At 44.3% G+C, this 25,706-nt stretch overlaps 1 protein-coding gene across 1 annotated transcript in view; it reads left to right on the top strand.

Annotated features, from left to right (window-relative positions):
- The window catches only part of RSU1 (Ras suppressor protein 1), a 187,212-nt gene that overhangs the window by 58,956 nt on the left and 102,550 nt on the right, over positions 1-25,706 (top strand). The window contains exons 5-7 of the mRNA XM_054020597.1: positions 4,503-4,621; positions 6,954-7,036; positions 7,293-7,407. Of these exons, the coding sequence (XP_053876572.1) occupies positions 4,503-4,621; positions 6,954-7,036; positions 7,293-7,407 (317 nt within the window). The remainder of the gene's footprint in view (positions 1-4,502; positions 4,622-6,953; positions 7,037-7,292; positions 7,408-25,706) is intronic.

Here is a 25,706-nt window from a genome sequence, read left to right as displayed (position 1 = left end):
GCAAGAAACACAAAATCACAGCCTGTGACTTGTCCCTGACTTATACCATAAATACCCCTGATTGAATCTTAGGGTGGATGGGAAGCCCCAGGGCCAGCCGCTGCTCCTGCCGCCCCTGGGACTGCTGCTCGGGCGGTCCCCAGGGCCAGCTGCCCAGAGCCACTGGCTGCTTGGGCGGCCTGGGGACAGCCACAGTGGCCACTGGAGAAGTCAGAGATCACAGAAAGTCACAGAATCCGTGACTTCTGCAACCTCCGTGGCAGATGCAGAGCCCTAATTATAGTACACCACTGTCCCTGTTGCAAAGAACTTAGTTGAAGTAAACAAGACCAAGGGTGGGAGAGAGGATATATTATTCTCATTTCATAGATGCGGAAGTGAGGTACAGTGAGATCAAGGCCTTGATTCTGCAGAGAGTTCTACTGGAGCGTAACTTTAAGTACTTGTGTAGTGCCAGTGGGTCAATCTGTTCTTGTGTTTAAAATTAAGCATGTAAATCTTTGTAGAATTGGAACATAAGTGATTTGCCCGTGGTCACACAGGAATTCTGGTGCTACACCAGCATTCTCTCACATAATGTGAGTGAATTATAATACTGAAATAGAGAACTGTAAACTAGCTAGCCAGCTAATCATGTGTATTGGATTCATTGCTGTCTGTGTCCTTGAATAGCGTTCCAAATGGGGCCTACTCTAAGTTCACAAACATGCTGTATTCCCCCCTCCACACACACACACACACACACACACACACACTGCTTTATTCAAAGGAATAAAACAGAACTCTGATCAGTTCGTACGTGCATCAGAACACATGTGTAAGTAACTTGAGCATAGAGCTGCTTCTTTATCCATGTGCACCTTAATACAGCTGTGCAACTGGATGCCAACAGAAGAGAAAAGACTTTTCAAAGTGAGAGGGGAAATACAAACAGCTCTGGTATGTTGACTGGTGTACCTGCTAGGTTGCATGCTATGTGTTTCCAAGTACCAACTACAAGGCTGATACGCCTACTCTTGTTCTCTGTGGGCTTTTGATCGCGAACTGAAATAATCTCCAGAAACAAAATAAGTGCTCAGCTGAAATGCTGCCGGCAATTGTTTATCTATAAAATGAGATGACAGTGCTTACCTACCTAACAGGAGTGCTCTAAGAAAAAAAAATCATTGATGTTTGAAGAACTTGATTGCTGCTGATGCGGGGGTAGAGGGTCTTGAAGCAAGTCTAGCTGTGACTTCTTCCAGGGATCTTGACAGGGTTACTGAGTCTTAGTATATCATGTATTGGGTGTCATTTCTGTGGAGGGGAACTCACTTTGCATGCACTGCAAGGCAACTTTTGATGGGTCTGCTGCTCATCAGGAGATTTCACCACATTCTTCAACGGAACATCTAAAATTTCAGTCCTAATTCTTAAAAAAGTCTTATACAAATAACTTTAGCTTGAGCTACATCGTTTAATACAGTTTTTTGTATAGTTGAATCAAATAAGCCTACAAATATGCCATTTTACACAAACTCACACTGACCCTGAGGATTTGAGTAGCCCCAATTTGATACCACATGGCATGAACCGATCTCCACTCTACTCCAAGTTGCTTTGTTTCATTTAGATGTGAGAGCAGCTTTATCTCCTTCTGTAACAAATACTCTCAAACCCTAACCTCATACTTGGAGTTTTCTCCTTGATCTGTTACATTAAACAGTCACCTCCTTTTTTTTTTTTTTTTTTAATTCCAGACCCTCCTGGCCTTGGTTCTTTTGGTTAGCTGTCCAGCACTGATACTTTTCATTTTTTTTTTATTTTTGAAGCAGGGCAGTTAGCACTGTCTATTCTTAAGGTTGTGTAACACTTCCTATTATTAGACCCTGTTTTCAGTTGCTTATCTTTGCCATAATTTAACTGACATTTTCAGGGTGGGTGTTGGCCAAAACAGTCTAGCCACTTCTGAGAATGAGGTTGGCGAAAATGTATTTTTCCCTAATGTTAAAATCTGGCAATCCTTTCTTTTGAAAACCTCTAGTGACCCGATGCTGGAAGTTGAAATTAGGCAGGGAATGGCCTTGTGTCAAATGTGCTTTTGTCTTTTCCTGTGAAAATCCACCCACATTTGGCCAAATTAAAAACGTTTTGAAAAATCTGACTTTTTTCATGTTCCGTAGTTACTTCATAGAGCTTAGCAGCTACAATCTCTTAAGGTTCCATGCACATTGGGTATGCTGCAGTCCTACAGCTCCTGGATGTGACCAGACTGCAGACAAGCCATGTCTACACATTCTCCAGAACGCAGAGCCAGGAAGCCTGTCTCTCCTCTGCTCTCAGTGACACTCTTCTAATGCCCAGTCAGCATGGAGGAGGAAGCAGACTGCCTCAGATGCAGAGGGGATAAGAGTTGGACCAGGGAGAAAGAGAAGGAAATAGATTGGGATTGAGAGCAGGGGAAAATAATGCTGGTACTGTTAGATCAAGTGCCTGAGGTCTGTGTGGTAGATCTAAAGATTCTAACCCAGCTAATGACCCATGAGAATGTCAGTGTGATGCCGCATACTGGAATTTTTTTCAGTTTGCTTTCTGTGTGTTCTATTTCCTATGTTAAAAGAACATTATTAAGGTTGCCAAGTCAAGCATTAAAAAAAATTAGGAAATGCAAGATTTAAGGTTGCCTGTGCAACCTTAAATCTTGCATTTCCTAATTTTTTTTTAATGCTTGACTTGGCAACCTTAATAAACACCCTCATGTGTATGCATTAAGATAGTCTTTACTTTTATGATCACATACTGTTTTTTCCACAGGACCTCCCCTGATTCAGTGCACAGGGTGGATCTTCTTTGGGGATGAATCGGGGTTCTCTAGTGAAGGAGGTTGTTGTAGAAGTCATGACGTATATAGTGAATGAGGTAGGGTGTTGCAGGAAGAGAAAGGATGGTCTGATGGTTAAGGAAGTTGAATACTATTCTGAAAAATTCAATTCTGTTCCTTTCTCTGCCACAGAGTTCCTATATGATGCTTGGAAATCACTTGATCAAACTTTTCTCCGCATCCGTTCCTCATTTTTGGGTGTCAAACTTTAAGACCCTGGTGTCAGATTACAGCTGTGAGTGCTCAGTATTTCAGACAATTAAACTCCATGGAAGCTGTGCTTTGAACATATTAAGTGCTATATAATGCTAAGTACTTTGAAAACTTAGATTCTAGTTGTCTCAAATTGGGCATCCAAATTAACGGATATCTTTGATCTTATTCTCTCTGTGCCTCAGCTCCCTTTCTGTAGAATGGGGTAATACCCACTCATCTCCCAGCGGTGTTATGAAAATAAATTCATTAATGTTTGTGAAGCACTCAGGTATTATAATGATGAGCTTTGTAGAAAAGGAAATGAAGAATTCTGTCTTCAGAGCAGTGTTTGAATAACATGCAGTAAATAAGGCCTGGGGCCACACATTGACCAATGAGGAGAAAACAAAATATTGAATAGCTGATTATTAACTGGGCACTGAATGAGGAATGAGTGGAAAAAGTAGTATGTGATCACGTGGAAAAAAGTAGTGTGTAATTAACTGATCATGTAATTAAAGACTATTGCACAGACAACTTTAGTTGTGGCATTTCCTAGCTTTTGAGTGCTTGAATTTTCAACCTTAATGATGTTCTTATAATGTATTTTATGTGTGTGTGTGAGAAAATAAGACAATGACATTGTCATTTTCCACTACTGTAATGAGAGCTGGTTGGAAGATCTTGTTGACTGAAAATTCAGTGTCTTTCTCCCCCACCTCCTTTTAGGACTTCCCTGACACCGCCCATTGTATAACTAGTTCTGTTTGAAATTCTCATCCACACATAACCCTTTTCAATCCCCTGTTCATGGTCATTCCTTGCTGCATTGTGTTGAATGTATCCACCCCACCCCACCAACCCCAAAGCATCTCTATTACTGAAGAGTGGTAAAGTCTGCTTGTTCCGCCTTCTTCAGTGGCTCTATGGCCATCTTAGATCAATAGGTTCTGGATCTGCTCCTTGGATTAATTGTAGGTCTCTGCCTTTAGTTTATTGCTCTAGCTGGACTGTACAGCTTAAGGTACGGTGCCTTGGCCTGATAATTAGGTGACTCAATGAATATGCAACACTTATGACCTGAGTAATTATACTTCAGTGCAATCAAAGATGAACTGGTTGTGAGAAGAAACTAACTTTATTAGGGAAAATGATAGGATGAAATTAAGGAAGGGGTGTAGGGTAAGAGATAGGAACAAAAAGAAAAGTCATGGGAATTTGGGGAATAATGGTCTGTGGGCCTCAATCCTATGAGGTGCTGAGCACCCTCAGCTCCCATCCCATTAACCAGTGGGAGTTGGGGGCTTTGGCACTATTGACCTAGAAATTAGTGTGGCCTCCTCTTTTTTGGAAAGCTCTTAATGCCGTCATCCGTTTTGCTTATGATTAACTGGCAAAATGAATATAAACATATGTTCTGTCTGTCTTGTTTTTCCACCACCAACAGCATGAACAGGTTAAATACCTTGCCTAGAGGATTTGGATCTTTACCAGCTCTGGAGGTTCTTGACTTGACTTATAACAACTTAAATGAAAATTCCCTGTCTGGAAACTTCTTCTATCTGAGTAAGAAACTTAAAAAAAAAAAAAAAAAATCTATAAATCTTCCTGAAATGGTGCTTTGCTTTCTGCCAGTGAAATTTATTTGATAGAGACCAAACTCCAATAGAATTTTTTAGATATATGTTTTTCTTCCTTGGTCCTCTTGAATATTTCTACATAGCTCAGCAATACGTACCATTGATATACAGTCACCTGACACTATTGGGCATGCAAGGACTTGGTTAGTAATGGCATATTAGCTTTCTTGAGGGTAATATTTTCTTGATCCACGTACTTAGCTAAAATTTAATAGACGCTAACAAGTCTCATGGGACAATAAAGAATGTCACCTTGAGGCGTGTTGACAATCTGAAAGTAACTACAACCAGGTTTCCAGAAATGTGTGTGTCTAGTGTTTATATATATGTTAAAAGCATGTTAAGGTTACAAAGTCAAACGCTCAGAAGTCATGAAATCTCAGAATGCTGATTGCTTTTGCAGCTTTAATTGAGCCTTTTTTGTGCATATCTATTATGATAGTCTTTAATTATGTTACCACATATTGTTTTTTCCATATGATCCTCGCCTTTTAAGTGAATTCAATATTACTTTTTATCCTCATTCAGTGTGTGGCCCCCGACCTTATTTACTGCACACCATCCAAACTGCATTGAATACAGTACTGTTGATTTTCTCCAGGGCATTTCTATGGTGCTCTCATCATGCTGTGAGTGTTTAATCAAACATTAATGAATTTAGCTTTAGAACACTCTTCTGAGGTAGGGACGTGGTATTCTCTCCATTTTATAGCTGTGGATCTGAGGCACGGAGAAACTAAGGCAAAAACAGTCCAAAGTGTCTGCTGATTTTGGGTTCCTGACTTGAGGCATATAAGGTCTGATTTTTCAGAGTCCCTAGCATTTTTACAGCACCTTGTATAGTCAAAGCACAGTGCCCCTCCCCCCCCCTTGACTTCAGTTACAGTTGTGAACACTTGGCCTTTCTGCAAATCTGGCCCTAAGTATCTGTAGAGCACCCAGAAAATGAGGAACACCGAATTAGTGGCCAGCTGTGAACACTTTGGTTTATGTGACTTGCGCAGCAACAGATAGGAACTCTATGGTGGAGGCCAGAATAGAATCTAGTTCCCAAGGAAAGCATTCAACTTCCTTAAAAAGATCTTTTTTCTCTTTCTGCAATCCCTTACCTCATTCACTAGACACCTTCCAACTTCTGCATCGAGTGAGGCAAGGCTCCTACAGACAGGAGCTTCTTTCACTACACAACCCTGATTCGTTCTCAGAGCTCCATCCTTCGTGTGCACTGAATGAGGCAGGGTAGAAGAAGTAGTATGTGATCATGTAGTTAAAGACTGTATCTTTAATGCAGGCATACAGAGGCTCAATTACAGTTACACAGGCAATCTTTATTCTGGTGTTTTCTAACTTTTGAGTGTTTGACTTTGCAACCTTAATATTCTTTTTAACAATGTTTTTTATTGGAAGTGCAATCACAGCCTAAGCAGAAAAAGTGGCAAAGAGGTTAGAGGAGGCCATGCTGCTTGCTGAGAAGGACCTACTGATCATGATCCAATAGAAGGAAAATTTTAAATTATCAAAAAGTTAAAAATGATGATGACTACAATGCAACTAACGAGAAAACTGCAAAACAGACATCCAACTGCTCTCGGAAAGGATGGGAAGTCATAGTCGTCCTCCCAGCATTCACTGTTGTTTTTCTTTTGGTTTAATTTCCCTGAAAAGTACCATGCACAGCCACAGTGCTGTGCAAATAGTAATAAGCTAAATGGATGTATTGGGTTTTTCTTTTTTCGTTTTTAAACTTTATCATTCTGTCTTCTACTGCAAAGAGAGAGAGAGAGAGACGACCTATGAAAATATAAATGATTTGATTTGAACTCAGTTGTTTGTGTTCTACTATCCTGTTTTAAGATCTTTCCACAGCACTGCATGTAGTTAAATATAGGTGTAAATTCATTCCAAAACACAGCTTTTTTAATGCAAATTGGGTAATAACTAGGAATCAGATGTAATAGAGTAATTGCTCCTTCTGACAGCTGAGTATTGAAACTATGTGCCAGAACCTGCCACAGTCTATTGTAGAAATTGTTAATTGTGTCAGTCCTTTTGGATATGGATGTTTTCCTGAACACACCAACAATACAATAAGGCAGTAAATCTAAGTTTGACCTGCTTGTTATTATTGTGAGCCCTGAGTATGTCAAAGGCTTTTCACCAAGTCAGGGTTATTAATCAAAGCTGACTCTCTTATTGATCCAACCTCAAATGGTTGGGCTATATGCCACCCTGTTTATATATTGCTGTTTAATTTGCAGCCACCCTGCGTGCACTCTATCTAAGTGACAACGATTTTGAAATCCTGCCGCCAGATATTGGGAAGCTCACAAAGTTGCAGATAGTAAGTAATTTATCTAAATTCTTGGAAAATCAATTCACTTTCACAGCCCTTGTAGCAGTAGAATCTAGTCAATTTGAGAAGTAGTAGGGTTTGTTTTTCAGGAATAACCACTACACCTGGTACTGTTTCTTGTTTATTTTGTAAATAAATTGGAAGAATTGAGTGTGGGGGGGCGACGGGTGGGCAGAGAGAAGTGTTCTCTTTTAGGCTGCTTTATTTTAACTGAAAATTGTTCTGAATTTATATTTTCTTTTAGCTGAGCCTTAGGGACAATGACCTGATATCACTGCCTAAAGAAATTGGTGAACTCACTCAACTTAAGGAACTTCATATCCAGGGAAACCGTCTTACTGTGCTGCCCCCAGAACTAGGTAAGATTGTAGATGGTCCTTTGTTGTTTTGAGTAATAATGATTATGACACAATGCACTTCCTGTTGATAACCTAAACCATCCGTTGATCTCCAAGAAATAGTCTTTGCTGAGGTTATCATTGCTGCTATTATCTGTTTATTCCCTCAGATACACACACTCACTTTCTCTGTTGTTGCGTTTGTGTGTATTTGGGAGAGGAAGGGCTCGTGTTTGTCATGTTGCACATTTGGCTGCATTACTTGTTCCCATATTATATATGACCTGTGTATTAGTCCGTCAGATTGCAAAATTTGCATACCGCATTCTGCTTTGTACATAATTTCTTTTAAAAACATATTTTAATTGTCTGGAGCTAATTGTGTTGAAATCATTGCTACAGTCAGCAAAAAAGAAATTTTGAATCCTCGATGCTTCAATAGAAGTGGCTTTCTTGAGCCTGTTTCTGTAGAAATGGAAGTTTGGTCAACAAAAGTAAGATAAGGCTAAGTTAGTTGGGTTTTTTTGTTAGTCTATATGTTGATGTCGTAATATTGTTTTTGCTGATCTGACAACTTTCCCTCAAAACAATTGAACCAGCAGATGAACTATGGATTTGTGATTTCTGCCATTATCACTAGTAACTTAATTTTCTTTAACCAAAAGGTAATGGTCTTCATTAGAAACTAAACCTCTGAGTGTGTAGCACATTTGCATTGCACTAGTGCATTTTGCGTTATGTGCATTGACTTCAGAGGAGTTGTGCTCATTTTCTCAAAATCTCCATTTGGGTTAGTGTGTTTTATGATACCCTTGAAAAATGTCTGTTAGTGTAAATATGCAGCAGGATCAGTTATTGGTTGCTCTGCCTTTTGAACTGTGTCCTTGTCTCTACCAACTCCTATCAACTAATTGCTACTCACTCACTTACACTCGTACTCCTCTACCCCGATATAACGTTGTCCTCGGGAGCCAAACAATCGTACCGCCTTATAGGTGAAACCGCGTTATATCGAACTTGCTTTGATCCGCCGGAGTGCGCAGCCCCGCCCCCCCCGGAGCACTGCTTTACTGCGTTATATCCAAATTCATGTTATATCGGGGTAGAGGTGTATGTGTACACATTCTCGCGCGGTGTGTGTGTGTGTATATATGTGTGTGTGTGTATATGTGTGTGTATATATGTTATTTTTATATAAAAAATACACTTTTCTAAATCCACAATTCTTAGTTTACACGCGTCACTAAGCTTTGTCCTAAAGTCATAGGAAAAGTGTCTGGTCGTCGTCTTCGAGTGCTTGCTCATGTCGATTCCATTCTAGGTGTGTGCACACCCACATGCATAGTTGTCAGAGACTTTTGCCTTAGCGGTATCCATAGGGTCTGCTGTGGTGCCGCGCTCATACGTCGTTATATCAGGCGCTGCCGGCCCTAAGCCCTCTCAGTTCCTTCTTACCGCCTGTGGTGGTTGGTCGGAGCACCTCTCCCCCTTGCTTCGCAGGTGGTGAGCATTTTCTTTACTCTTTGAACTTCGTGTTCCAGCTGTAAATAGTCTGGTTTTTTTATTGCAGATTAGTTAGTAAGTAGCTATTAAGTACTGTACTTAGTCAGTTTAGGATCCCAGCGTGGACTTTGCCCCAGGCAGGGCATGCCCTGTTACTGGGTTTTAAACCCTGTGCTGACTGTAATAGGCTTATGCCTGTTAGTGGCCCACATGGTAGTTATCTGAAGTGCCTGGGAAATCCCACATTAAAGAAAAGTGTTGCATTTGTAAGAACTTTGGTGCTAGGACACAGAAAGAACGTGACATTAATGTGAGGGCCCTCCTCCTGGAGGCTGCTCTTCGCCCAGCCTCAGAGCCGGCCCAGTCGGACACAATGCTCGGCACTTCGGCCTCCGTGCATAGCGCATCTCCGGCACCAGGCTCTACCCGGCACCAATCACCTTTGCCGGTGCCCAAGAAGAGGGACCTGGCAATGAGCAAATCGGACCAAGGTGCATAGGGTAAAGGACGCTGCTCAGGCTGCCTGCCCATGCCGGAGCCGCAAGGGGTCATGTCCCCGAAGGGACCTCTTACCCCCCCCAAGGGATCCTCCACCGACTCCGGGGAGCAGTAGGGGACCCAGGCTGATGGCGCAGTCAATGCCTTCTCAGCTCCCGGTGCCCAGAGAGCAAAGGACTCTCCCACTTTCGCTGGCACCACATGCAGCGATGGACCCGGCGAAGGCTCCTTATGAGGGTAAGTTAGCTGTGAAGGCCTCCCAGAAGGCGAGTGAGCGTTGCCAGTCTACGGAGCCGAAGCAGAGCCCTTTGTTGCTGCGCCCTGGTGTCTCATCAGTCCAGATCACTGGTTCGCTGCCACAGATCACCGGTACAGCACTCCCGGTCTCCACCCTCATGCAGAGTCTCGCCCAGAGGGAAGTACCAGTTGTCATACAGTCGGCACCAGTCATCCTTGCGCCGACGAGCACCATCACCGAGACCTCAGGGACGCTCCCCAACACGGCGCTGTTCCCCCTACTCCCAGCACCGGTCTGAATATTCAAGGTACCGATCACTCACGGCGACTGTTAACCACAGGACTCAGGTGTCAATGGTCTCACCCTGGTCACCGGAGGAGGATTTCTCCAGCATGGAGAGCGAGTTCAGCCCCTCGCTGAGACAGCACTGTTGTGGCTGGGATCTTGAGGTTGCATCCACCTCAGCGATGCTGATCAGGCAGCAGGACCGGTGGCCAGTGCAATGGCCTTACTGGAAAGCCAGGGGTGTGCTGGTTATGCTGATGCCCCCGTCTCACCAATCATCGGTCGCCATGTCAGATAAGTTCCAATCAGCACAGGGAGCACCAGGCTCGGTGCATGAAGTGTTGTCGAGTGCTGAGATGGAAGAACAGGTGCCCACCCCAAGACCCTCTTCCCCTGCAGGGGATGATGCCCTGGGTCATTCTCCTCCACTCCAGACAAGGTGGTGGCAGAGCCCTCCCTTGCTATCCCACTGGATCACTTTAGGGAGCACAGAGCTCTGCTCTGAAGGGTGGCCACTAACTTAGGCCAAGAGTCAGAAGAGATGGCGGACCAATCAGACACTTTGTTCAATGTACTCTCTGCATCCACCCCTGCACGGGTCGCACTCCTGGTGCACGAAGGGGTCCTGAACATTGCCAAAGCCCTCTGACAAACACCGTCCTCCATCCCGCCCATTTCCAAGCTGGCAGAGAAAAAGTATTTTGTCTCAACTACAGGGTTGAATACTTGTACACCACCTGCCTCCCGAGGTCATTGGTTGTGTCGGCGGCCAACGAAAAGGACAAGCAAGGGCATGCTAGTTCCACCCTCAAAAATAAGGAGGCCAAGAGACTGGACCTTTTCAGGAAGAAAATTTATTCCACAGCCAATCTCCCAATTCTGAGTCATGAACCACCAGGCTCTTTGGGGCAATATAACTTTAACTGTGGGACTCCCTCCACAAGTTTAAGGACTCCATGCCCTAGGAGGTGGCCAAAGAGTTCAGGACCCTTGTTGAGGAGGGTACTGCAGCGGCTCTGTGCTCCCTCCAGATGGCCTGGGATGAGGTCGATTCTGTGGCCAGGATGGTCATGAGGCTCAGTTCCTGGCATCAGACCTCGGGTCTATCCCAAGAGATGCAGTCCTCGATACAAGATCTCCCGTTGGATGGAGTTGGGCTGCTTTTGGAACAGACAGACATGAGGCTGCACGGTCTGAAGGACACTCAGACCACCCTCTTCTCCCTGAGGATGCTTACGCCTCAATCAGAAAGGAAGCAATTCCGGCTGCCCCCACCGCCAAGGCCTTGGCAGCCTCTGCAGGGCTCTACGAGGAGAAGGGACGCTGGTTTTAGTCGCCGCCACCCTTCCTCCTCCTGTTCACCTGTACAACCTGGCCCAGCGAAACACCACTGGGCCAGACGCTGGTGTTTTGGGTGCGCACTCAAGACCCGCTCCCCAGTCACCTCCCCAGATCTGCCCCATCTTTTTTCCTCAATTGTCTCCATCCCTACCCTTTGGCCTGGTCGAGAGTCACCTCGGCCCACTGGGAGCTAGAGATTGTCATGGGGCTACACCCTTCAGTTTTTGGCCCCCCCGTCTCTTCTCTTCCCTGCCCCTCTTCAGGGACCCTTCTCATGAGCAACTTCTCATTCAGGAGGTAGACAACCTCCTACAACTGGGTGGTGGAGGAGGTCCCTCAAGAAATGAGGGGGGAAAGGTTTCTACTCCCGCTATTTCCTGATTTCCAAAAGCAAAAGGGGGCCTAAGACCCATTCTGGACCTGAACCACTCAACAAGTACCTCAAGAAGTTGAAGTTTCACATGGTTTCACTGGCATCCATCATCCCCTCCGTGGATCCAGGAAACTGGTACACTGCTCTCAACTTGAAAGATGCTTATTTCCATATCTTTATTTTCCAAGGACACAGACAGTTCCTCCATTTTATGGTGGGCCAGTGCCATTTCCAGTTCATGGTGCTTCCCTTTGGCCTCTCCTCAGACCTGCGAGTGTATATACAAAATGTATGGCCCCAGTAGCCACTTATCTGAGGCGTCGGGGGATAGGGGGTGTCCAGGTCTATCCTTTTCTTGACGATTGGCTCATCAAAGACAGATTGCGGGATCAAGTGAAGAGCAGCCTCGATCTGGTGCATTCTACATGCCACGACCTGGGCCTGTAAGTGGACAAAAAGAAATCGACCCTCATACCAGTGCAATGGAAGAGTTCGAGGCATACCTTGATTACTTGTGGGCGAGGGCATTCCTTCTGGAGGCTTGTTTCTGAGCCACATTGGATGTAATCTCACATGTAAGGAACCACCACCTACACTTGCCTAAGGTGGTTAGGCCACATGGTTGCCTGTACTTACGTGGTCCATTACCTCCGGCAGCTGCAGGCATGGTTGGTGTCGGTCTATATCCCCAACAAGCATGACCTAGACCTGGTAGTCAGGGTGACGGACCACATCTGGCATCACTGGCATGATGGTTGGACCCCACATCGGTGTTGCAGGGAGTCCCCGTTGCAGCCCCATCCCTGTTGCTAACTCTGGTGTAGGACACCTTGGCTGGGGACCCCACCTGGGCAAGCTCAGTACACAAGGGTGCTGGTTGGGGGTCGACCACTCCCTCCACATAAATGTCAGGAGCTCAGGGCGGTTCGCCTGGCCTGTCAGGTTTTTCGATCCCATTTACAAGGCAAAGTGGTTCAAGTCCTGGTGGACATCACCGCCACAATGTTTTATATCAAGAATTCTCAACGTTTTTCTTTGAGTTTACCCCCTCCCCCCCATAACATGCTATAAAAACTCCACAGCCCACCTGTGCCACAACTGTTCTTCGCATATAAAAGCCAGGGCCAGCGTTAGGTGGTAGCAAGCAGGGCAATTGCCCAGGGCCCTACACTCCATGAAGCAAAGTTGCTAAGTACTACCCTGAAAATGCTGGGGCTGTATGTCCCAGGCCTGGCACGTAAGCGATTCAAACCTCGGCAGCCTCAGGGACAAGGGAGTCAGCCTTGGCAGGACCCCTCACAAGAAGGCCAAGGGCTGAAGCGCCGCCCGAGTCACTCTCCTCCACCCCCTGCTCGGTCGGGCTCTAGCCAGAATGAGTAAGGGCCAAGCAACTGTTTTGAGGGTGCACCAGAGGGCGACCTACCAGACTATTCCCCGGATCCATCTTCCTGTTTTTTTCCAGCCGCCTTTCCTTTTTCCTCCCTGCATGAACCACAATAACCTCGGACCGCTGGGTCTAGAGCACAGTGGCGCAGGGCTATATCCTCCAGTTTCTTTCTACACCTTCCTCGCCCCTCTTCAGGGACCCTTTTCACAAGAGTCTCCTCGCACAGGAGGTTCAAGGGTTGCTGCAGCTGAGGCGGTGGAGGAAGTTCCTCTAGAGTACAGGAACAGGGGTTTTTATTCCTGATACTTTTTAATCCCAAAGGCAGTCTACATCCCATTCTGGACCTGCAAGACCTCAACAAGTACCTAAAGAAGCTGAAGTTTCATAGATTCTAGGACTGGAAGGGACCTCGAGAGGTCATCGAGTCCAGTCCCCTGCCCGCATGGCAGGACCAAATACCGTCTAGACCATCCCTGATAGACATTTATCTAACCTACTCTTAAATATCTCCAGAGATGGAGATTCCACAACCTCCCTAGGCAATTTATTCCAGTGTTTAACCACCCTGACAGTTAGGAACTTTTTCCTAATGTCCAACCTAGACCTCCCTTGCTGCAGTTTAAACCCATTGCTTCTGGCTCTATCCTTAGAGGCTAAGATGAACAAGTTTTCTCCCTCCTCCTTATGACACCCTTTTAAATACCTGAAAACTGCTATCATGTCCCCTCTTAGTCTTCTCTTTTCCAAACTAAACAAACCCAATTCTTTCAGCCTTCCTTCATAGGTCATGTTCTCAAGCCCTTTAATCATTCTTGTTGCTCTTCTCTGGACCCTTTCCAATTTCTCCACATCTCCACTCCAGCTGAGGCCTAACCAGAGCAGAGTAGAGCGGAAGAATGACTTCTCGTGTCTTGCTCACAATACACCTGTTAATACATCCCAGAATCATGTTTGCTTTTTTTGCAACAGCATCACACTGTTGACTCATATTTAGCTTGTGGTCCACTATAACCCCTAGATCCCTTTCTGCCGTACTCCTTCCTAGACAGTCTCTTCCCATTCTCTATGTGTGAAACTGATTTTTCCTTCCTAAGAGGAGCACTTTGCATTTGACTTTGTTAAACTTCATCCTGTTTACCTCAGCCCATTTCTCCAATTTGTCCAGATCATTTTGAATTATGACCCTGTCCTCCAAAGCAGTTGCAATCCCTCCCAGTTTGGTATCATCCGCAAACTTAATAAGCGTACTTTCTATGCCAATATCTAAGTCGTTGATGAAGATATTGAACAGCGCCAGTCCCAAAACAGACCCCTGCGGTACCCCACTCGTTATGCCTTTCCAGCAGGATTGGGAACCATTAATAACAACTCTCTGAGTACGGTTATCCAGCCAGTTATGCACCCACCTTATAGGAGCCCCATCTAAATTGTATTTGCCTAGTTTATCTAAGAATATCATGCGAGACTGTATCAAATGCCTTACTAAAGTCTAGGTATACCACATCCACAGCTTCACCCTTATCCACAAGGCTCGTTATCCTATCAAAGAAAGCTATCAGATTGGTTTGACATGATTTGTTCTTCACAAATCCATGCTGGCTGTTCCCTATCACCTTACCACCTTCCAAGTGTTTGCAGATGATTTCCTTAATTACTTGCTCCATTATCTTTCCTGACACAGAAGTTAAACTAACTGGTCTGTAGTTTCCTGGGTAGTTTTTATTTCCCTTTTTATAGATGGGCACTATATTTGCCCTTTTCCAGTCTTCTGGAATCTCTCCCGTCTCCCATGACTTTCCAAAGATAATAGCTAGAGGCTCAGATACCTCCTCTATTAGCTCCTTGAGTATTCTCGGATGCATTTCATCAGGCCCTGGTGACTTGCAGGCATCTAACTTTTTCTAAGTGATTTTTAACTTGTTCTTTTTTTATTTTATCTGCTAAACCTACCCCCTTCCCATTAGCATTCACTATGTTAGGCATTCCTTCAGACTTCTCGGTGAAGACCGAAACAAAGAAGTCATTAAGCATCTCCGCCATTTCCAAGTTTCCTGTTACTGTTTCTCCCTCTTCACTAAGCAGTGGGCCTACCCTGTCTTTGGTCTTCCTCTTGCTTCTAATGTATTGATAAAAAGTCTTCTTGTTTCCCTTTATTCCCGTACCTAGTTTGAGCTCATTTTGTGCCTTTGCCTTTCTAATCTTGCCCCTGCATTCCTGTGTTGTTTGCCTATATTCATCCTTTGTAATCTGTCCCAGTTTCCATTTTTTATATGACTCCTTTTTATTTTTTAGATCATGCAAGATCTCATGGTTAAGCCAAGGTGGTCTTTTGCCACATTTTCTATCTTTCCTAACCAGCGGAATAGCTTGCTTTTGGGCCCTTAATAGTGTCCCTTTGAAAAACTGCCAACTCTCCTCAGTTGTTTTTCCCCTCAGTCTTGATTCCCATGGGACCTTACCTATCAGCTCTCTGAGCTTACTAAAATCTGCCTTCCTGAAATCCATTGTCTCTATTTTGCTGTTCTCCCTTCTACCCTTCCTTAGAATTGCAAACTCTATGATTTCATGATCACTGTCACCCAGGCTGCCTTCTACTTTCAAATTCTCAACGAGTTCCTCCCTATTTGTTAAAATCAAGTCTAGAACAGCTTCCCCCCAGTAGCTTTTTCAACCTTCTGAAATAAAAAGTTGTCTCCAATGCAGTCCAAGAATTTGTTGGATAGTCTGTGCCCCGCTGTGTTATTTTCCCAACATATATCCGGATAGTTGAAGTCCCCCATCACCACCAAATCTTGGGCTTTGGATGATTTTGTTAGTTGCTTAAAAAAAGCCTCATCCACCTCTTCCACCTGGTTAGGTGGCCTATAGTAAACTCCTAGCATGACATCTCCCTTGTTTTTTACCCCTTTTAGCCTAACCCAGACACTCTCAACACTTCCGTCTCCTATGTCCATCTCTACCTCAGTCCAAGTGTGTACATTTTTAATATATAAGGCAACACCTCCTCCCTTTTTCCCCTGTCTATCCTTCCTGAGCAAGCTGTACCCATCCACACCAACATTCCAATCATGTGTATTATCCCACCAAGTTTCAGTGGTGCCAACAATGTCATAGTTATATTTATTTATTAGCACTTCCAGTTCTTCCTGCTTATTGCCCATACTTCTCGCATTTGTATATAGGCATCTAAGATACTGGTTTGATCTTTCCTCCCAGTTTTGTCCTGACCCTCCTTTCTCTCTGACAATATAGCCCACACTCCCTCTCTTTTCTGACCCATCTCCCCGGTCTCCATATTCCCCACTTACCTGTGGGCTTTGCTCACCTGTCCCCGTCGAACCTAGTTTAAAGCCCTCCTTGCTAGGTTAGCCAGTCTGTGTCCAAATAGGGTCTTTCCTCTCCTCGAAAGGTGAACGCCATCTCTGCCTAGCAGTCCTTCCTCGAATAGCATCCCGTGGTCTAGGAAGCCAAAGCCCTCCTGGCGACACCATCTTCGCAGCCAGGCATTCACCTCCATGATGCATCTGTCTCTGCCCAGGCCCCTACCTTTGACGGGAAGAATTGAAGAGAATACCACCTGCGCTCCAAACTCCTTCACCCGTACTCCCAGAGCCCTGTAGTCACTCTTGATCCGCTCAGTGTCACACCGCGCAGTATCATTTGTGCCCACATGGATGAGTAGCATGGGGTAGTAGTCAGAGGACTGGATAATACTCGACAATGCCTCCGTAACGTCTCGGATACGGGCTCCCGGCAGGCAGCATACCTCCCGAGATGAAATGTCAGGGCGACAGATGGGCGCCTCCGTCCCCCTCAGCAGAGAGTCTCTGACCACCACTACCCTACATTTCCTATTCGCAGTGGTGGCAGCAGACCTCCCAGCCTTAGGGGTACGAGGCTTCTCCTCCTTTACTGTAGGGAGTGATTCCTTCTTTCCTGTATCAAGAAGAGCATAACGGTTACCTATTACCACGGCAGGAGGGTTCGGAGCAGGGGTGGAGCACTGCCTGCTGCCAGAAGTAACCAGCTGCCAGTGTCCACCCTGAGCCATCTCCTCCTCCACCAGTGGTGTATCAGCAGTCCTGTGTACTGGGACAGCTACCTCAGCTGTCTCCACATGGACACTGTTGAGGAATTGCTCGTGGATTCGGATGCTCCTCAACCTAGCCACCTCCTCCTGTAGCTCTCCCATCTGCTGCCTGAGAGATTCCACCAGCAGGCACCTCTCACATTGGATGGTCCCCCCAGCCTGGATACCAGTAAGTGGAAATTGCAAGTTAGTCTCTGCAAAACCACACCAGGATCTGGGTAGAAGCATCCATGCTCAGGCGCTCTGTCTGGCTACAGGCACAGGTGGAGGAGACAGAAGCAGTGCTGGCACAGGTGTTGCGGGTCTTCCTAACCATCGTAAGCCTCCCTCTGTCAAACTCCCGTCTGCAGCCCCCTGTCCACTGAAAGGGTTGTTTAAGCAAGAAGTTTTGAATGTAGTTGGTTTATAGGTATTAAGGGGAATAAAGAGAAAACAGATAGATAGAACCGGCAAGGGACCCTCGCCCCCTTCCTGCTCCCCTTCCAAACTCCCTTGCGAAACTCCCTGTTAGCAGCCCCTGTTCGCAAAAGCCGAAAAAAAAAGTTGTGCATGGTCTTCCTGGCCTCTATCATCCCCTCCCTGGATCTGGGAGACTGGTATGCCGCCCTCGACCTAAAGGATGCATACTTCCACGTGGCAATCTTCCAAGGGCACAGACATTTTCTCCGATTCATGGTTGGACCTGGCCACTATCAATTTATGATCCTCCCGTTTGGCCTGGCGACAGCACCAAGTGTGTTTACCAAGTGCATGTTGGTGGTGGCAGCTTACCTCAGACGCCGGTGTATCCAGATCTACCTGTACCTCAACGACTGGTCAAGAGCAGCTCCAGATCTCAGGTCCAAAAGGATGTCGCGGTACTGCAAGCCAGGTGCCACTCCCTGGGCCTACTGGTGAACGATATAAAGTCTGTTAGTTCCAGTGCAAAGGATAGAATTCATCGGAGCGGTGCTCGACTTGACCTGCACAAGAGCGTTCCTGCTGCTAGAAAGGTTTTGGACATTGACAGATCTTACTGCAGAGGTGACCACGTTCCCCTTGACTACAGACAGGGTCTTCCTGCATCTTCTGGGCCTCATGGCAGCTTGCACATACGTTGTCCACCATGCCAGGCTCCGGATGTGGCCCCTGCAACAATGGCTGACGGTCTATTCCCAGTCCAGGGATCACCTGGAAAAGATCATTACCATTCTCCTCCCCCTCCCCCCCGGCAATACTCACCTCACTGCAATGGTGGACCGATCGCGAGAAGGCCCTAAAGGGAGTTCCATTCAACAACTCCCCTCACTCCATTGAGTTGGTGTTGGACACCTCGGACCTCGGTTGGAGTCCACGCCTCAGATCTCCAGGCCCAAGGTATGTGGTTCTCGGAGGAGATGGTGCTCCACAGAAATGTCAGAGAACTCAGCAGTCTGATTGGCATGCAGTGTCTTCCTATACCACCTGTCGGGCAAGGTGATGAGAGTCCTGACAGACAACACAGCCACGATGTTCTACGTCAACAGGCAAGGGGGAGCGTGCTCATCAGCTCGCTGTCAAGAGGCACTCCATCTCTGGAGCTTCTGCATCGACTACAAGATCTACCTGGAAGCTTGTCACCTCCCTGGTGTCAAAAACACGCTAGCTGATTACCTCAGCAGGGCCTTCTCCTTTCACCACGAGTGGTCGCTCCACCGGGAAGTAGCCTACATGGTGGGGAACACCCCAAGTGTACCCGTTCATCACCAGGCAGAACAGAAAATGTTTTCATTGGTTTTGTTCTCGGCAAAGTCTGGGAAAGGACTCCGTCTCCAATGCCTTCCTCCTGTGATGGTTTGGGAGGCTGATGTACGCGTTCCCTCCAATCCCACTCATCGCCAAGGTCCTGTCAAAGATCAAGAGAGACAGGGCGCAGGTTATCATGATTGCCCTGGTGTGGCCTCAGCTGCACTAATTTGGCACACTTATGAACCTGTTAGTGGCCCTTCCCTGGCCCTGCCCAACCAACCGGACATGCTGTCACAGGACCCCGGTTGATTCTTACACCCCAGCCTCACGTCCCTCCACCTCTCAGCGTGGATGCTGCATGGCTGAACTTGGAGGAGCAGACCTGTTCGGAAGAGGTCCAGCAGGTCCTCCTGGAAAGTAGGAAGCCCTCAACTAGACTGACTTACCCAGCAGGAAAACCTTGTCCACTTGGCCAGGTATCCGAGCAAAGTATATCTCCCTCACATTCTTCCATACAGGCGGTCCTGGACTACCTTCTCCATTTGAGGAACCAGGGCCTGGCACACTCTTCTATTAGAGTGCATCTTGCAGCCATCTCCACTTTTCACCCGCCAATCCTAGGACAGGTGGTGTTTTTCACGACATGACTGTCAGATTCTTGAGAAGGCTCGAGACACTCTTCCCGCAGGTACGGGCTCCTGTCCCACAGTGGTTTCTTAACTTGGTCCTCTCTAGGCTCATAGGCCTGCCCTTTGAGCTACTGGGCTCCTGCTCCCTTTCCCATCTGTCTTGGAAGGTTGCATTCCTGGTTTCGGTGACATCGGCGAGATGAGTCTCTGAGATTAGAGCCTTGACCTCAGAATCACCGTACATGGTCTTCTACAAAAACAAGGTTCAGCTGCGGCCCTACCCGGCCTTCCTGCTGAAGGTGGTGTCTACCTTCCATATAAACCAGGACATTTTCCTCCCGGTGTTCTGTCCCAAACCGCACAATACCAGCGAAAAGAGGTATCTTTATGCGCTGGACATCTGAAGGGCCTTGGCTTTTTACTTACAATGTACCAAGCCTTTCTGTAAACCAACTCCGCTCCTCATCGCTACAGTGAATAGGATGAAGGACCTTCCATTGTCCTCACAGAGGATTTCCAATTGGATCACCTCATTCATAAAGACCTGCTATGACCTGGCTGAGATTCTGCCACTGCCGATTGTCAGAGTCCACTCGACTGGAGCTCAGTAGTCTTTGGCAGCCTTTCTGGCACACATCCCTATCCAGGACATCTGTAGAGCCGCAATGTGGTCCTCCGTCCACACGTTCACAGCTCATTATGCCATCACTCAGCAGGCCAGGGATGACGCAGGTTTGGCAGAGCTGTGTTGCAATCTACACATCCATGAACTCCTACCCATCTCTAGGGGTACTGCTTTGGAGTCACCTAATATGGAATGAACGTGAGCAAGCACTCAAAGAAAAGACAGTTACCTTTTCCGTAACTGGTGTTCGAGATGTGTTGCTCATGTCCATTCTATGGCCCACCTTCCTTCCCCACTGTCGGAGTTTCCAGGAAGAAGGAACTGAGGGAGGGGGGTGCCGGCGGAGCCCCTTATACTGAACCATGCGGGCGCCACTCCAGAGGGTGCTAGAGCTGGTCCCCTACAGATACTGCTGAGGGAAAAACTTCCACCATTGGTTCATGTGGCGAGCATACACGCCTAATATGGAATGGACATGAGTAACATCTCAAAGAACAATAGTTAGGAAAGGTAGGTAACTGTTTTTCTTTTGGTGTGGAGGGAATGGGTTTGTTTTGATTTTGTTTAGTCACCATGTCTCTGTCTTTATCAGTGTAGCAACTGTAGTATGCTGACAGCTCTTTTTGTCTCACCATTGATGGATGAAAGCTGTTCTTTTGCTTCCTTAATTTTAGGTGTTTGTTTTAAAATATCATGACACAATATACTTTTTCTTTAGCCTTCTTTCAAAGCTATGTTCAATCGCATTAATTTAAAACAATATTTTGGAAACGTACGCTATTTATATAAATGTAATTTTCTATAGCTTTCTTATTTTAGAGTCCTGGAATTCTCCAGAAGGTGGAAGATGTGTCCTGTAATGAGTCTACAAAGTTTCTGTGGCTAACTAAGGATTTTAAACATACTGTTCTCACAGAAGTGTAATAGCAAATTACTTATAAATTAATAAATTACTTAATATTAAGTAATTTTACCATAAAGATGTATATCAAGGGAAACACTTGTACAAAGTTCTTCTTGAAATTTATCCAGGGATGACCTGCCAAATAAACAAATGTTTCAATCAGATATTGTGTAAAACCTGTTTTTAGTTCCTGTTTGTCTGCATCACAAAATATGGACATAGCTTGGTGTAAAAGAGGTGGTGCTGCTGATCATGTCAGAACTACTGCTTAATAGACATTCTTTTCCTTTAATACATGCATTACGAGGTATAACTTATGAATCTTCCAGTATTTCATGTTCTGTTCTTATACTGGATTCTCACTTATGATATAGTGAAATAGCCCATTTCTGTGCCATGCATAATGTCAGAAATATATTAAATATTTAAAGAATGTCAGACTTTTAGGTTAATTTCTGAAAAGTCACATCTCAGAATCTAGATTTGTAATTTAGGCTTTCTGTAAGCACATTTATTATGAGAAAAGGATTATGCTTTCTGTGTATAGTCATGGTTAAAATAATGAAGCATGGTGGTAGCCCTGTAATGTATTGTCATCTCTTGTCCTCCTTTTTTCTGTTTTTTCCTTCCACACTGCCTCTTTACTCTCACTGATTGCATAATGTCTAAAATTAGATTGTAAACTTCTCATAGCAGAGGCCAGTCTTATTTGTTCTGGTCAGTACTTTTGGTGCGGTGTTCAGTCTAGTGGATAGAGCACTCAGGAAATCTGAGCTATGTTCCTGGCTCTGCCACTGACTTGCTGGGTAACCTGGGGCAAGTCACTTCACCTCCTTGTGCCTCTGTTTCTCCTTCTGTAAAGTGGGAATGATGATCCCTCCTTGGTAAGGTGTTATATCAGAGGTAGGTATTATACAATACCTCACCATTTGTTGTAATAACTTACTTGGCATCTTTCAGCCAACTCCTGGCTTCTTAATCTCATAAACAAAACGATACAGTAAAGAGAACTGTTCAAACCACATTGTGCTGAACATATTAGACAAATAGATTTTTAACCAGCAGATATTATTTGCATGAAATGGTAGTAGTGCTGTTTGATAAAAATAAAGAAGTAATCTTCAGACACTCTCACTTCCTTTCTCTCTGAATTTCAGGTGGAAAAGGCATTTGACTTATGAGGGTTCATGGTCTGGGGCCTTGCAGAAAAAATGAGTCTTTAGGTACTCAAGATATCAATGGATGGGCACAGTATAAATACTAGAAGAGGACAGAATTTATTTGAATGATGAGAAGGAGAGGGGGCCTGGTGAATTGAGATAAAAAGGTCATTCATAGGGGTCAAGTATGGAAGAAGGCATGAACAAATGAGTTGGAGAAGGAAAGGACAGGGCAACAGGACAAGAATCATTGGTGAAGTGAAGGGAATAAAATGTTGACTTGGAAGAGAGACAATTGTTAACAAATTCCACTTTTCAGAATATTGATGAAGATTGCATCCGGTATTGTTGGGTATGGCATTATTCAGTGTCTGAGTCAGCAAAGAGTAGAACCAGCCTGTGTTTGTATTTAGCAGGGACTACCTGTCATTAATGTAAGAAAGAAACAAGGAAAGAACAAATATATTCTTGTCCAAGAGGAAACAAGAATGCACCTCATACAGTGCATTGGTTCTCTTGATTAGGAGGCTTGTCTGTAAATACAGTATGTGTGACTGATGAATGCAGGAAATCGCTGGGGGTGGATGTGTGGAATTCAAAGCTTGTTTTTATCATTTGTCTCTCCAAACCCAGTTCATGAGGAATGGTGGTGGGCAGTCATATATAAACTTTAAAGAGGTGTTGGCATTTTTTCCTAGCATTTAAAAGGTTATGTGCGGCAGTGAGACAAATAAATCATGATTCACTGCAACAACAGAGTTGCAGTCAGTTATATAAATTGCCAAGGAAGCACTAAATCTGTCACTTTGTGTATTCTGACCATTTAACAATTGGAATGATGCTTGGAAAGAAAACTGAATAGAAACAAGGAACCAAAGCAAAGTGGCGAATGCAATTAGTAAGATCAATGGTTGGTGTTTCAAAGTTCATTGTTTGGTCATCTCAGTGGACCACAGTAAGTGTGATGCTATCTAAAAGATTACAGTAATGGGGGAGAAGGGTACCAAGTGAAAGACTAGTGTGTAGCACAGAATCATTGATAAAGCTGCAGTCATTTGTGACTAAAGAATGGGAATAAGTGGTTTGACCAGGTCTACAACTTCACTGAAAATGTAACCTGTCATTTTAGTTTCACTTGTTTCAGTCTTAGCAAATATCATAATTAAAATAAATAAATAAATAAAAATCTTACCCTGATGATATCCACTTTTTAGTCTGAAGCCTCCAGAGTTGGCTTGCTTACAAGCATGGGAGAAACCATGAATTTTCTACATGAGCAGTTTTAATTAAGTCATCAACTTTTTCCAATCTGGGTATCAAAAGCAGTTAGCTTTTAGAAATGGCATTGAGTGTTGTATTAACCTATCAAATAGTTTCCCTATACTAAGGTAAATACTAAGCTTCTGACTATGAAATTAGATTCCTATTTGTAAATCTGGGCATTTCTTTTCCAATTAGTCTTTTCCAAAAAGCTCTGTTTGTGAAGCTGGCCTTTTTTTTACCTTGATTGGGATGTAGTGTTTATGTAGCTAAATATGCTATCCTGTAATACGTATATTTTTCCGTTACAGTGCAGGAAAACTGAAAAATCCTCAAAATAATTCTCCAATCACTTCTAAATTTTAAATACTTAAATTATTTTCTTTAAGTAAAGGATCAAAGTTCAGGGATTTAGCACAGGGAATTTTATTGAAAATCATCTATTCCTGTGTATATCTGCCATATGAAAGAACTTTAAAGAATCTCTGGTCTGAAATCAGTAATTTAAAATTGTGTGCAAAATAGTGTAGTTACTACAGTTCTGTATGCACATAGGACTTTTCACATGCAAATAGAGATTCATCAAGCAAATGCACATGCAGATATAAATGCTCAGTGTTTCAGGCACACCTTTGGCTTCATTCCTTTCAAAAATTTATCCCCTAAAGTCAATAATTTAGACAATTCCTAGAACTAGTCTTTCTCACATACATTGCTATAGTCTTGCTACATATACATTTTGTGATCGTTCAGTGGTTAAGTTAGAATATATCCACAGTTGAGCATAAAGCATAATATACCTAGAGCTCTATATGTACTTGCGTTCAGTTCTCACACACCATAATGTCAGGTAGTGAATTTCCTTTAGATAAAATAAGCAGAGTTAGGCCTGGTTAATACTTGGGTAGGAGGTCTCCATGGGAAACCAGTGTGCTCCAGTAGTGATTCAGAAAACAATATTTATCCCTGTGAATACACACTGTGCTAATGCCTCAGCATGGTGTTTTTTTATCCAAACAAAATGAAGGCAAAAATTGTATGTTTTGATAGATCTCTAAATGGGGACAGGAGTGGTATAGAGAGTTAAACGGCAGAATGTCAGGAGCTATTCCATATCAGTCATGTGGCCACCAGCACACTCTCTTGTTTATCCACCAGAGTTTCATCAGTGGATGAGTGGGAGTTGGGAGGAAAGAAAAGTGGGCATTCTACTGAGTTTGAAGCCCAGAGAAGGGATTGTAGCAGAAATGTTTCAGTCCTTACTTTAGACATCTTGGTAGAGCTGGCCAAAAAGACATGTGGGAAATGTTATGATTTAAAACAAACAAAAACCAAAAAAAGACATTTCCTTTCAATCTTGAAATTTAAAAAACTTTGGTCAGCTCTATGCATTAGTTTAAATACTGCTATCTTTTTCTTTTCAGAAAAGCAAACTAAAAAAAATGTTTGTGTGAAACAGAACTCAAGCTCCTCATCTATCTGTAGAAAGCATCACTGCATCCCCGCCAGCATCACAGCACTGTTCTACTCAGGAGTACTCTGCTTGTGCCAACACAGTCATTTAGTACTAGTGAGAAGCCTGGGTATCTTGGGAACATTGGGATACCAGCTTCTAAGTGATTACTTTGGAGTGGCCATTTGGTACCTACCATTTAAAGTGTCACCCTAGAGATGTGCCCTGGATTTGGAGTTAAGGTATAGATTGGGGGAACAACATGAAAAGCTTCACTGAACTTCATAATGATGTCCTTGGCTTGTGGTTAAATGACAGAATTTATCTTCCGAGGTCGTCAACCTGATACTTATTAGTTAAAATATAATCATAGAAAAATGGATTTAATGGTTTGGACCAGAATGAGTGTTTATTTTGAGAGAACATTTTTAGACATGTTTGAGTAATACAGTTGTGTTGCTTAATAAGAAATGTTGGCATGTTTTTCATTTAGATGCAAGTGTAGTAGCTGAGTCAACTTTGAACTCCTAGTTTGAAATTGATTAGCTTCCAAACTGATAGCATTCTCCCATTGAAGGGACACTGTGCAGGAATCTCGAGTAACTGGGAATCCTGTAGGGTGGTTTTAGATATTGGTAAAATATGTAAGGCATTTCAAGGTAAAGTGGGTTGCTGATCCCCTAAGTCCAATATTGGATGTTTTGTTAAAACTTCTTGATATTAAACTCCTTTAACATTGCATTCATTCATCTTTCTTCCAAGAAAAGATGCTCACCACAATGGGCCTGTGACACAACATTCTTCTTTGATTCTTGCTTATGTTATGGATGCATTTTGAAAGGGCCATCTGTTTACTAGATGGGATCC

This window comes from Malaclemys terrapin, chromosome 2 (genome assembly GCF_027887155.1).
Source record: "Malaclemys terrapin pileata isolate rMalTer1 chromosome 2, rMalTer1.hap1, whole genome shotgun sequence".
In the NCBI taxonomy this organism is placed as follows: domain Eukaryota; kingdom Metazoa; phylum Chordata; order Testudines; family Emydidae; genus Malaclemys; species Malaclemys terrapin.
Note: the sequence above shows the minus strand (reverse complement) of the source record. Positions and strands in the feature narration are given on the sequence as shown.